The sequence below is a fragment of the Xenopus laevis genome, chromosome 2S (genome assembly GCF_017654675.1).
Source record: "Xenopus laevis strain J_2021 chromosome 2S, Xenopus_laevis_v10.1, whole genome shotgun sequence".
NCBI classification, from domain to species: Eukaryota; Metazoa; Chordata; class Amphibia; order Anura; family Pipidae; genus Xenopus; species Xenopus laevis.
The window spans coordinates 66342831-66355067 of record NC_054374.1 but is presented as its reverse complement, the minus strand read 5'-3'; the positions used below and the strand labels follow the sequence as shown (position 1 = coordinate 66355067).

Sequence of the window (12237 nt, the reverse complement as noted above, 5' to 3'; positions counted from 1 at the left end):
GTCAAATTTGATTCGAATTTGATTCAAGTTTTCAAGTCGGTAAAATTTATGTGAGTTTTATACATTCAATTTTTTTATCAAATAACCACCCCCCAATTCGATTTCTAAATTTGACCTTTAATAAATGTGCCTCCAAGTGTTGGACATAGACTTTAATGGGCGTCTGCGACATTTTGCCGAAATGGGTCAAATTTGCCCAAGCCTAATCATGTATAAGTCAATGGGAGAGGTCCAGGGACAAATTTGGACATGTTATTAGCCTTCCTGACATTAGAGTTTCTTTGGAGAAAAAACTCAAATAGAGTTTAGTCAAATTTGATTAGAATTCCATTCAAGTTTTCAAGTCCGTAAAATTTGTGTGAGTTTTATACATTCAATTTTTTTTATCAAATAACCACCCCCCAATTCGATTTCTAAATTTGACCTTTAATAAATGTGCCTCCAAGTGTTGGTTTGAGAACACACTGTCGTGAAAATCAAAGCAGCCCACCACAGAAGGGTTTAAAGGAGAACTAAACCCTAAAAATTAATATGGCTAAAAAAGCCATATTTTATATAATGAACTTATTGTACCAGCCTAAAGTTTCAGCTTCTCAATAGCAGCAATGATCCAGGACTTAAAACCTATCACAGGGGGTCACCATCTTGGAAAATGTCTGTGGCACTCACATGCCCAGTGGGCTCTGAGCAGCTGTTGAGAAGCTAAGCTTAGAATTCGTCACAAATTAATAAACAGAAAATGAGATTGTCCTGCAATATAATCTGATGCTACATGGCTGATTATTAAAATTCGATGCTAATTGCACTGGTTTCTGTGCTGCTGTGTAGTAATTATGTGAATTAATAACTAATTAGCAGTATATTGTGACAGTTATATTCTATGTGTACTGTATATTGTGAGTTGGTCCCTGAGCTCAGTAAGTGACAGCAGCACAGAGCATGTGCAGTGAATCAGCAGAAAAGAAGATGGGGAGACACAGGGGCATCTTTGGAGGCATAAATATTTTACTACTAAAGGTCTGTGGTTGCCTTGGGCTGGTACAGAGGCCCAAAACATAATGTACAACATTTCTAGACTACATCTTAAGTTAAGCTTTAGTTCTCTTTTAAAGGAAATGTAATTTATTAACAGCACCAGCATCTGGCGCACTTGATGGAATTGTGGCTATTAACCATTTCCATGCCTTTGTTTTGCATGTGCCAGAGGTTAGGCCATTACAACTCAAATTCTATGAAAATGAGTGATTTGCCAAACCAAGGTTAATTTGCAGCCATATTGGTGCATTGCACACAAGTTTCAATGAGCAAAACCTAGCATTTGCTGGAATTTTAGGAATTGTGATTAGATTGTGGGTAAAAACATGGCAACTTCTGAAAGTGTCTGAAATTTCCACTTATTCACAATCAGATGTTTAAAAAACAAAAAAAGATGTACATTTCCTTACCAAACACTGTAACAGTAGTTGACGACTGGACATTTCCAAGTGGGAATGTGACTGCTTTGCAGATGTATTCTCCAGCATCAGAAAACTCAATGTTATTTATAACAATGGTTGCATCATGAAGAGAAGTGTTTTTGAAGGTCGTTCTTTGCTGATATGACTCTTCAAATGACGTTCCGTAAATAGGGTGATGTACAGCGATGGTCTGTGCACCTTTACCAATGATTCGCTCCCATGAGATCTGAGTTATTGTTTCATTAACTTCAATTAAACATTTCAGTGTAATGTTCTTTCCAAAAACCGCTGTTACGTGTGGGTCCACATGAACAGGTCCGGCAAACGAGCCTGTAAAAAGAGAACAAATATATGAAGTGTAAAAATCGACAACAGTTGTATGATTAAGATATGTATTATGGTACATAGGCATGGAAGTATGGGATCTGTTATCCAGAAAACTCAGAATTACAGGGAAACCATCTTCCATAGTCTCCATTTTAATCAAATAAAAAATGTTTAAAAATGATTTCCTTTACCTCTGTAGTAATAAATCAGTACCTTGTACTTAATACTGGCTAAGATATAATATATCCTTATTGGAGTAAAAGGTATCCTATTGGGTATTTATTATGTTTAAATTATTTTTTACAAGACATTATTGTCTAAAATCCGAAAAGTCTCATTATTTAAGTAAAACCACTTTTACCAAACTCCCATCCACATTTTTTCACCTTATTTATCAATAAATGAACTCAAAAAAATCTGGTGCAATTCCGAATTGTACAATTTCTTCGGATTTGACAACTGAAAACTTTTTCAGTTTATCGTCCAAAAACCACAAATTATATGGATTATTGGCTGAAACCCAGGGCAGATCAGGATATCTTCCAATTGTAAAAGAGACATCTGCCACTGACATTCTAGACAACCCCGGCAGGTTTGAGATGGATTACCTTTTTATTCAGACTTTTTAGCAGCCTCTGGGTATAATGAATCGAAAAAAAAATTTGTTTTTCCCTTTAAAACGCCCACCAGAAAAATTCAGACTTTAGTAAGTAACCTCCTTGATGTAGGGAGATACAAATTATGGAGAGACTCCCCTATCCAGAAAACCCCAGGTCCCGAGAATTCTGGATAACAGGTCCCATACTTGTACAAGTAAACTGCATTGCTGTAAATATTCCTGCTCTGTATAGTTGTTAAACAAACTCCAGCCCTCCTTGGCTAAACTACAAAAACTCAATCAGATTGGCTGGGGAAAATCCCCTCAGGCTCTCAAGACTGCAGTGGGTTGAGGATGCCAAGCACAGGCCAATATTAAGGTATTTTTTTTTTCTGGTCAAAACTTGTGAATTATCCAAACTCAATTTGAGTTTTAATTCGAATTTCGAGATTTATCATACTCTAGCCCTTTAAGAACTCTATTTTCGACTATTTGCCACCTTAATACTGCCGAATTGCTGTATCAGTCAATGGGAGAGGTCCAGGGATCAATTTGGCATTCGATTCAAGTTAAAAAACTCGAATCAAGTTTTTTTAAATCCGAATCGAGTTTTTCTAATTCGAATCAAATTCAATTTTTCAGATCGATTCAATTGGTCAAAGCTGAGAAAATTAGATTTTATTAATAAATTTCGATTGGTCGAATTTCTAATTTATGTGAGTTTATGGATGTTTTAAAAAACTCACATGAATTTGAAATTCGACCCTTGATAAATGTGCCTCTCAATATCAACTTGTACCAACTGCACTTCATTGGTAGCTTATTGGACAGTGTATGGGGCTTCTGTAATATCCTGTCCAAGCAACACCTGACCAGGGATTATCCAGATATCAGGCAGGTTGAAAAATCCAGCTCAGGATCTGAAGACAGGGGAGACGTTGGTCTGGTTATGAATACTTTCCTTGCGAAAGTATTTTAGTTCTTCTGCACAGACAATCATTTTTCTAACTCCGCAACAAGCTTAATAAGATTTTCTGGAATGTGCCAGAAGGTATAATAAAGAATGACTGACAGAAAATAAAACATTTTCAGAGGCTTCAAAAAAGCAATATGTATACTCACAGAGACATGTACAAATAAATACTGGCACGGGCACATATATATCCATACACACAGTATTAATACTGAAGAACTTTGCCAACAATAAAAAGGAAATGTTTCCAATCAGTACAGCACTGTTCACACTACAGACTCTCACACAATTTGAGTAATGAAATGGATGGTTCTGCTTTCTGGTTTTGTATACTTTAAGGGGCCCATTCACTAAGTTCGAGTGGAGGAATAGAGGAAAAATAGTTCGAATTTCGAATTTTTTTTTGGCTACATCTACCATCGAATTGGCTACTTCGACCTTCGACATCGAATTGAACGATTCAAACGAAACATCGTTCGAACATTCGATAATCGAAGTACTGTCTCTTTAAAAATTTCTTCGACCCCCTAGTTCGCCACCTAAAACCTACCGAGGCCAATGTTAGCCTATGGGGAAGGTCCCCATAGGCTTGCTAACAATTTTCTGATCGAAGGATAATCCTTCGATCGATGGATTAAAATCGAACGAATTACGCAAAATCCTTCGACTTCGATATTCGAAGTCAAAGGATTCGGCAGTCGAATATCGAGGGTTAATTAACCCTCGATATTCGACCCTTGATACATCTGCCCCTAAATATCACCTATGCTTAGGGGGTTATTTATCAAAACTCGAAAGGCAGACGGCACTTCTGAAAATGGGGTTTATTGGAGTGCCTGCTGGAAAAACCTAACGCGTTTCGGGAGTTATCCCTTAGTCCTAGTCCTAGTACTAAGGGATAACTCCCGAAACGCGTTAGGTTTTTCCAGCAGGAACTCCAATAAACCCCATTTTCAGAAGTGCCGTCTGCCTTTCGAGTTTTGTTGTGTGTACAGTGGGGACACTGTCTGACTGAGCACCTGGCTTGAGGGGAGAGCGGTGAGCTGTTTGCGGTCCTTTCTTGCTCTTTTGTTATTTATCAAAGTCCGAATTTATCTCAATATTTTCTGCTACAAACTCCGATCAAATCCGCTCGGGTTTTTTATGCTTATTTATTATTACATTTTCCCAAAAAATTGCTTTGCAGAAAAAAAATCAGATTTTCAAAAATTCTTCAGATTTTTCCATCATTTTTTCGAAAACTTTGGAGTATTGCACGAAATTCAACGCACATCAAAAAAATCATTGGGACTTCTCCCATTGACTTATATGCAACCCTTAACAGGTCTGAGATGCCGGATTTTCCGATTCTGAACTTTCCATCCTTGGGGTTTAATAAATTCTGAAAAATTCGTGATTTTTTAAAAGTCAGATTTTCTAAAAAAAAAAAAAAAAAAAAAAGAAAAGAAATCACAAATTTTTCGTGATTTTTGCATTAGGAGTTTAGTAAATAACCCCCTTAGTCTGCATTGGTACCATTTTATAAGGAAAATTACCTTCTAAGTTCTATATTAAATGGTTTATCTTTTTTTTATCTCCACTTATTACAATCAGCGCTGCATTCAAGGCCACAGCAAACATTCCACGTAGAATATAACCTTTTGATAATGACACTGAGTCATTCTTCCTTTTATTTCTGCCACTGTTATGAAGGTACTTTAATGAATACATTAGTTTAAACTTGAGCAAAAACAAGAAACTGTGAAATATAGAAGAGAGGAATAACAATAATCAAACATCTTTTTATGTTTGCATAGGTTGGGGAAGTAGGGAATGGAACAATCTTTTAAAGACAATAGGGGGAATGTAATTAAAGTGGCAAAGGGCAAAACAATTCGCACCAATAAGACAAAATCCACATCTCGCATTGCAATATTGTTCCTTAAACTCTTATTACATTGCAAATTTTAATTATGTACAATTAAGAAGTGCTGAAGGTGTCGTAATCTTTTAGAGCAAACATAGCGACTTTTTCATTAAGAAGTTTTATTACATTGACTGCGCATTGGCACAAACTATAAAGTTTGCAAATGGTCTTACACTGTCGGAAGTGGTCGCTAAACAGTTTCCGGGTTCGCAAAACCTATATTAAATTCGCGCAAAGTAAAATTTGTTTGCGCAAAGACTTTTCTCATTGCGAATACTTTTTCTGTTAGCAACTTTTATTACATTCCCCCGAATATGCCATTCCATCTGGAGAACTACTCAGCTTCACATACTGGCAAAAGTACAGGTATGGGACCTATTATGCAGAATGCTAGGGACCTGGGGTTTTCCTGATAAGGGGTCTTCTGTAATTTGGATCTTCATACCTTAAGTCTACTAGAAAATCACGTAAACATGAAATAAACACAATAGGCTGTTTTTTCTTCCAATGAGGATTTATTATATTTTAGTTTGGAACAAGTACAAGGTACTGTTTTATTAGTACAGAGAAAAAGGAAATCAATTTTTAAAATGTGGATTATTTGGATAAAATAGAGTCTATGGGAGACAACCATTCCGTAATTCTGAGTTTTTTGGATAATGGGTTTCTGGATTATGGATCCCATACCTGTACAAAATATGTACCTAGGGTTTTTTTTTAAATGTTGATACTTCAATTTCACTTGGGGTATTAAATGTTCCAATTTGAGATCCCGGCATCACAGACCTACTTTTCAGACCAGAAATATAGTATTAGAGAACTACTATGCACTGCTTTGTGGTCAATGCAAAATTATTTATTTTTGCTTATAGGGGTACAGACTCACAGGGTACATTTAGATCAAGTTATACCAGTGTTACCTTGTGCTGAAATGCTTAAAATTAAAATGTACCGGATAGTACAGGTATGGGATCTGTTTGTTATCCAGAAAGCTCTGAATTATGCATAGGCCATCTCCAATATACTCCATTTTAAAAATGGTTGAAACAGTACCTTGATCCTTATATATAATGAATACTTGGAAGTTAAACAATCCTGTTGGGTGTAATTTATGTTTAAAATTACATAAACTATTTATTTACATAAAGACCCTTTTCTGGTCCCAAACATTCTGGATAATAGATCCCATAACTGTATTCTCAAAAATGATGTCATACATGCTGTAATTCTGCATTCTGTTATGCTTGCTGCGATGCATTATTACTCATTTCTTTCTAAAACATACTTCCACGGTAGTGAGAGGGTTAGTTTTCCATTTCTATTACACAGGAGAAAAGTGTAGGAACAGGGTAGATTATAATTTATATAATTATATTGTTTCAAAGAAACTGCAGAACGCCTTGGCATTTCATACTGTGACAGTCTAATTTAACCGAACTGAAGTGCTTCAATTCCAAGGCAATAATAGGAAAGAAACCTGCCAAGGAACAACTTGCAAAAAAATGTTCCAAAGCCATTAACAAGCTTTGTCTGGGCACCCAACGGGGACAAGGCTAAGTCTCTGACTCAATAATTATGCCATATAGGTTTCTGGTATCCAGCAAAAAACACATAGTGCTTTGTCATTCATTACCAACAAATAAGGGACTGGTCTGTACCTTTCTCAAATATGGATTGTATTTATTAAAGCACTTGTGTTATCATAAACAGTTATTTACCTGCATACATGATTTCACTGTTTATTCATCATTTTATCTCATAATAGGCTTCTATTTGATGGTGCCACATAAGTATTCTGCAAGCTATACTTGATAGGTTAGGATCCTGTGTGGTTTGCTTTTAGCTCTTAGTGCTTTAAACTGGGATATATTTAAAGAAGGCCATAAAGTGTTTCATTATACAGGTAGAATGTTCTTGTGGTTTTCAAGATAAGGTTTTTTTATAATTCAGATCACCATACCTTAGGTTTACTAAAATACATTTATAATAAATAAAACAAACAAAGATTGTTTTGCCACTGATGTGGATTTGTGCAGCTTAGTTACCATCAAGTACAAGGTTTATTACTGTATAGAGAAAAAATTAATAATTAAAAAAATACTTAAAATAGACTGGCCTCCCAATAATATGGATTTTTCAAGAAAATAGGTTTCCAGATAAGGGATCCCATACCTGTACTACTGTTATAAACATGAATTACGCTATTTATCGCAATTCCTTAAAGAACATGTATAGCCTACATTTTTCTACCATGTATATAAGTTGGGCATATCTTCCCCAAGCAAGCCACATCATTTTTACTGCATATACCCCCTCAATGTGCCAGCGTCATTATATTTTCCTAAAACAAATAGCAGCTTTCACCCGGGGGCCATTTGACACATCATCAGTGCATTTATATCTGCAAACAGCACATATGTGATGTAAAGTTCATGCAACTGAAGAATGCAAGACCTGCTGGGATTGAGCACTGTAATGGTTACTCTGAGCTCAGGAGAGGGGTTATGATTTAAAAACAGGAGCAGACAGCTAGAGCAGAGTTTCTATGGGAACCAGCAATGTCATCCCTTCATTGGCTGATAGACTGGAGGGTGTGTTTATTAATCTGAGTTGAGAAGCCAACAGCCCGAGCGAGGTGGCTGAGTGGGTTAGAGGAGCAGAAGGAATCCTAAGTTATTATGGGGAAGCTACAGAACACAACCATTTTTATCACTTTGAGCAGGTTGTATTTGGATTATTAAGGTCAGGGGCTCCAAAACAGATGAAACAGACAGATGCAATACTATACCCAGTATATATCCATTTTAATGGTACCAGGCCCAGAAGCTGGGGGGGTGGAGCTCCTTGAATATGGCACCTCACAACAAGGCATTCTATATGACTTGAGAAAACAGGCCAATATATTGTCCTTGGCTATACTTGGGGCTTTTTTTCATAGAGGTGCACTTTCTCCAGTCACTTGCAGCAGTCTTATACACAACATTATAGCACCATTTTATATTTTGTGCTTGTATACTGACTTGCTGTTTTAGTCATGACTGCAATGAAATGATTGGTTTAGTTCAGCCAACTTCAAGCAGAACACTGAAAGCAAATAGTAATAGCAAGTTTGATTGGTTGCCATGTGTTTCTAATTGGGGCAAATTTGCCCAGTGTCAGTTAATAAGCGCTCAGACTTCCTTATCACCTCTACTATTATTATCATACTGTATTTATATAGCAAAACATAGAATGCTGACCACAGCATCATTTTTTGAATTATTACCTGTTCCTCTATAATATATAATAAAATCAATAACAATAAAACAATTCTGTATACATGATGGTAGCTGCATTGTGTTTCAGTGCTCAAGCAGCCCATCAGTGGGGTACAGACCATCACAGTCATAAATTAACATCTAGATTTTCACAATGACATTTGTACTGAGAGGACAGCATAAATCCATGTAACCACAGGAATTTTGCTGTACAATGCTGCCTGGAAAGAAATAAGAATATTACAGGGCATATTAATTTTATTAGTACAGGTATGGGATCTGTTATTCAGAATGCTCGGGACCTGGGTTTTTCTGGTTAAGGGATCTTTCCATAATTTGGACCTTCATGCCTTATGTCTACTAGAAAATCATGTTAACATTAAATAAACCCAATAGGCTGGTTATGCTTCTAGTAAGGATTGATTATATCTTTATATCTATTTTGGATTCGGCTGAACCCCAAAATCCTTTGCGTAAGATTTGGCCGAATACAGAACCGAATACTAATTTGCATATGCAAATTAGGGGTGGGAAAGGGAAAACATTTTTTACTTCCTTGTTTTGTGACAAAAAGTCACGAGATTTCCCTCCCCGTCACTAATTTGCATGTGCAAATTAGGATTCAGATTCGGTTTGGCTGGGCAGAAGGATTCGGCCGAATCCGAATCCAGCTCAATAAGGCCGAATCCTTGCCGAATCCTGGATTCGGTGCATACCTATTTACCACTGCCTTCTAGGACTAAAGATCCAAATATGTTTGGGAAAAATGCCTTACTTCTTCCTCTAGCAATTATATAATATGTATTTGCCCCATGTCCTCTGTGCACACAACAAACAAATGTTATTATATTTCTTATTATATATCAGCCAAATAAAGCAAGAACAAAATTACTTATTACAAATAAGAAATCTAGGAAAAACACCAGTATATACACTGATACTAAAGAGTCTGTATTTCTACATGACTTCTTCGCTGTGCCTTCAGTTGCAGTTTTACAAAAAGTAATACAGGCAAAAGGAGGAATCATTGATCACTGTGAATCTGTAGATATGGCAAATTACATAATTGAGGCAATTGAAAAAAAAAAACGGATCATGATTTATAATCTTCATATGTTAATCCACATGAAATCCCTGAATCCCTTCCCTGCTACTGACCATCATAAACCCCATCAATCATGAGTTACATTAGAGAGGATTACTGCAAATATTTCTCATCACATCTATAAATGTCCACAAGAGGGCAGCCTTCCTCTTTCTCATCTATTCTAGTTTATAGGTTCAATAAATATATCTTTCAACCATACATATATCTTTAAAAAACTCAGTGCATTTTTTAGTTATTTTTTTAAGACTACTGCGATGCAACTGTTGTTTCTCTCTTACATTGTGGAGGGGGGGAACGGATCTAAAAATTGAATCCTGCATTGTATTTTAACTGAAATATAAAAAAAAATTGAGAAAAGGCAAACTGTGCAAAGATCTTAAGTTAAGCGCTACGGAATTTGGTGCATTTAAGGGAGGAACTCCATGGACGATTTTGGAGCGATCCAACACGCTGTGCAAAAACAAGGCGTCAAAACGGATGCGACGGAAATAAGGTAAGTGAATGCATTGTCGGATGGAGTTGCAGTGTTGATCAGATGTCGGATGAAGTTGCGATGTTGATCCAGCATTACACGACTGTCGGATGCAGACGCTGCATCAACGTTGCAACTTCATCCATTACTTACCTTATTTCTGTCGCATCCGACGTGACACCTGCATTTTGCGCACTGCATCGGATTGTGTGGAAATCATCCGTGAAGTCCTACCCTAAATGAAAGAAGTTCATTCAAGAAAACACAACAGAAATAATTTTAACTATCCTAGAAACCCTGCTTTACCACTTATTTTTTAACATCTAACACCCTTTTTAATTGTCACCATTCCCAAAGTTACAACATAAACTCTTTCCTATTTTCTGATTTCTTTATGTATGCATGTTGCATTACGGTAAGGAGAAAACACTAGGCATTGCTAGGAATCACGCGTATAGCATTCCAATGGGTCAAGCGGATGGCTGTTTAGATAATTATGTGACACAGTAAACTTGCACACATTAGGAAAATCATGGGTAGAGATACAGGACCTGTTATCTGGAAACCTGTTATCCGGAAAGCTCAGAATCATGGAAAGACCATCTCCTATAGACTCTATTTTATCCAAATAATCCAAATTCTAAAAAATTTATTTTTCTCTCTGTAATAATTAAACAGTACTTTGTACTAGATATACATAATTCTAATTGGAAGCAGAACCATTTTATTTGGTTTATTTAATGTTTACATGATTTTCTAGTAGACTAAAAGGGGACTAAAAGACCTGTCACCCAAAAAAAATATTCAGAATCCTATTTTATCGCATTAGTCAAGCAAAATGAACTTTGATTACACTATATTAATTATTTGAATCTTTTTTAGGAATTCATAATTATAGCAAGCAGGCAGGAGCCATTTTGTGGACATTGTTATTAAGGTAAGCCTTGTATCATCTCAGAATCTTGTTTGTGCACCAGAATGGAGGACCCGATGTCCATCCCCATGCCCTGGTTACAAGGCATAGAGGAGGGGCAGACACTATTTGATTCACAGCTGAGATTTTTAATTGAGCTTACAACAGCTATGAACGCTTTAATAAAAAATAGAAATTGGATTGCATGTTTAATTTGAAAAGGACTTTTATTATACATCGTTTTGTGTCTAGGTGACAGGTCCACTTTAAGGTATGAAGAACCAAATAATGGAAATATTTGAAAACCACAGGTCCCAACCATTCTGGATAACAGGTCCCACACCTGTACCTTGTATTTGATCCAAATAATGATTCCTTATTGGTAGCAGAACCAACTTATTTGGTTTATTTAACGTTTATATGATTTTCAATTAAACTTAAGGTATGAAGATCCATATGACAGAAATATCTGTTAAACCCCAGGTCCTAAACATTCTGGATAACAGGTCCCATACCAGCAAAAGTTTTACTATTCAGCATATCTGGATAAGGCATTAAACTAACCAAAGTGACAACCCAATTTCAGTAAACTAGACAAACTTTAAAAGCATTCCATTAGGTTTTGCAATGCAGTAGTTATGTGTAAGTAATATAGCCCTTGAAACACAATCCCCTGAATATTATGTTCCCTACCAACGGTATACAGACATATTAATGGCAGGAGCACTAGTGTGCACGTGTGCATTACCAAGATTATTCCTCTACCCATAACCATATATGAAATCAAAAGATACTGATAAATACATCACAATTCTGTTGTTTGGAGCAGCAATTTATAAATACCCACAAAGGGCAAGTAGAATGAGTACAGTGTAGGAGTGTTGCTGGGAGATTTTTTTAGTGTTGCTGAATTGGTAACAAAACAAGCTTCTTCTGATGATAGGCAGGCAGTCTTTACATTCTTAATTTTTGAACCAAGGTCAGTTTAACAATGAATTCAGGAATCATATAAACTGCCAATCTTTTTTCTTTTCACATGTACTGAACTTGGGTATGAGAAAACCATTTTGCAACATCAAATAGATAGTGACATACTGCTGGCAAACACTCAAGATTTTTGGATGAACTTGAATTCATGTTTTGGAGAGCAGCATCTCAGAATCAAGGAGGTCAATCTGGTCTAGTTTGTTATTTTTCGTTTGTCTGTTCAATCACGGAATTTTCTT

The 12237-nt window shown here is 36.2% G+C and overlaps 1 protein-coding gene across 1 annotated transcript in view; it reads right to left on the bottom strand.

The window, feature by feature from the left end:
- nectin3.S (poliovirus receptor-related 3 S homeolog) overlaps positions 1–12237 on the bottom strand; it is a 57939-nt gene that overhangs the window by 23278 nt on the left and 22424 nt on the right. Inside the window, exon 2 of the mRNA XM_018249419.2 lies at positions 1446–1787. Within this exon, the coding sequence (XP_018104908.1) occupies positions 1446–1787 (342 nt within the window). The remainder of the gene's footprint in view (positions 1–1445; positions 1788–12237) is intronic.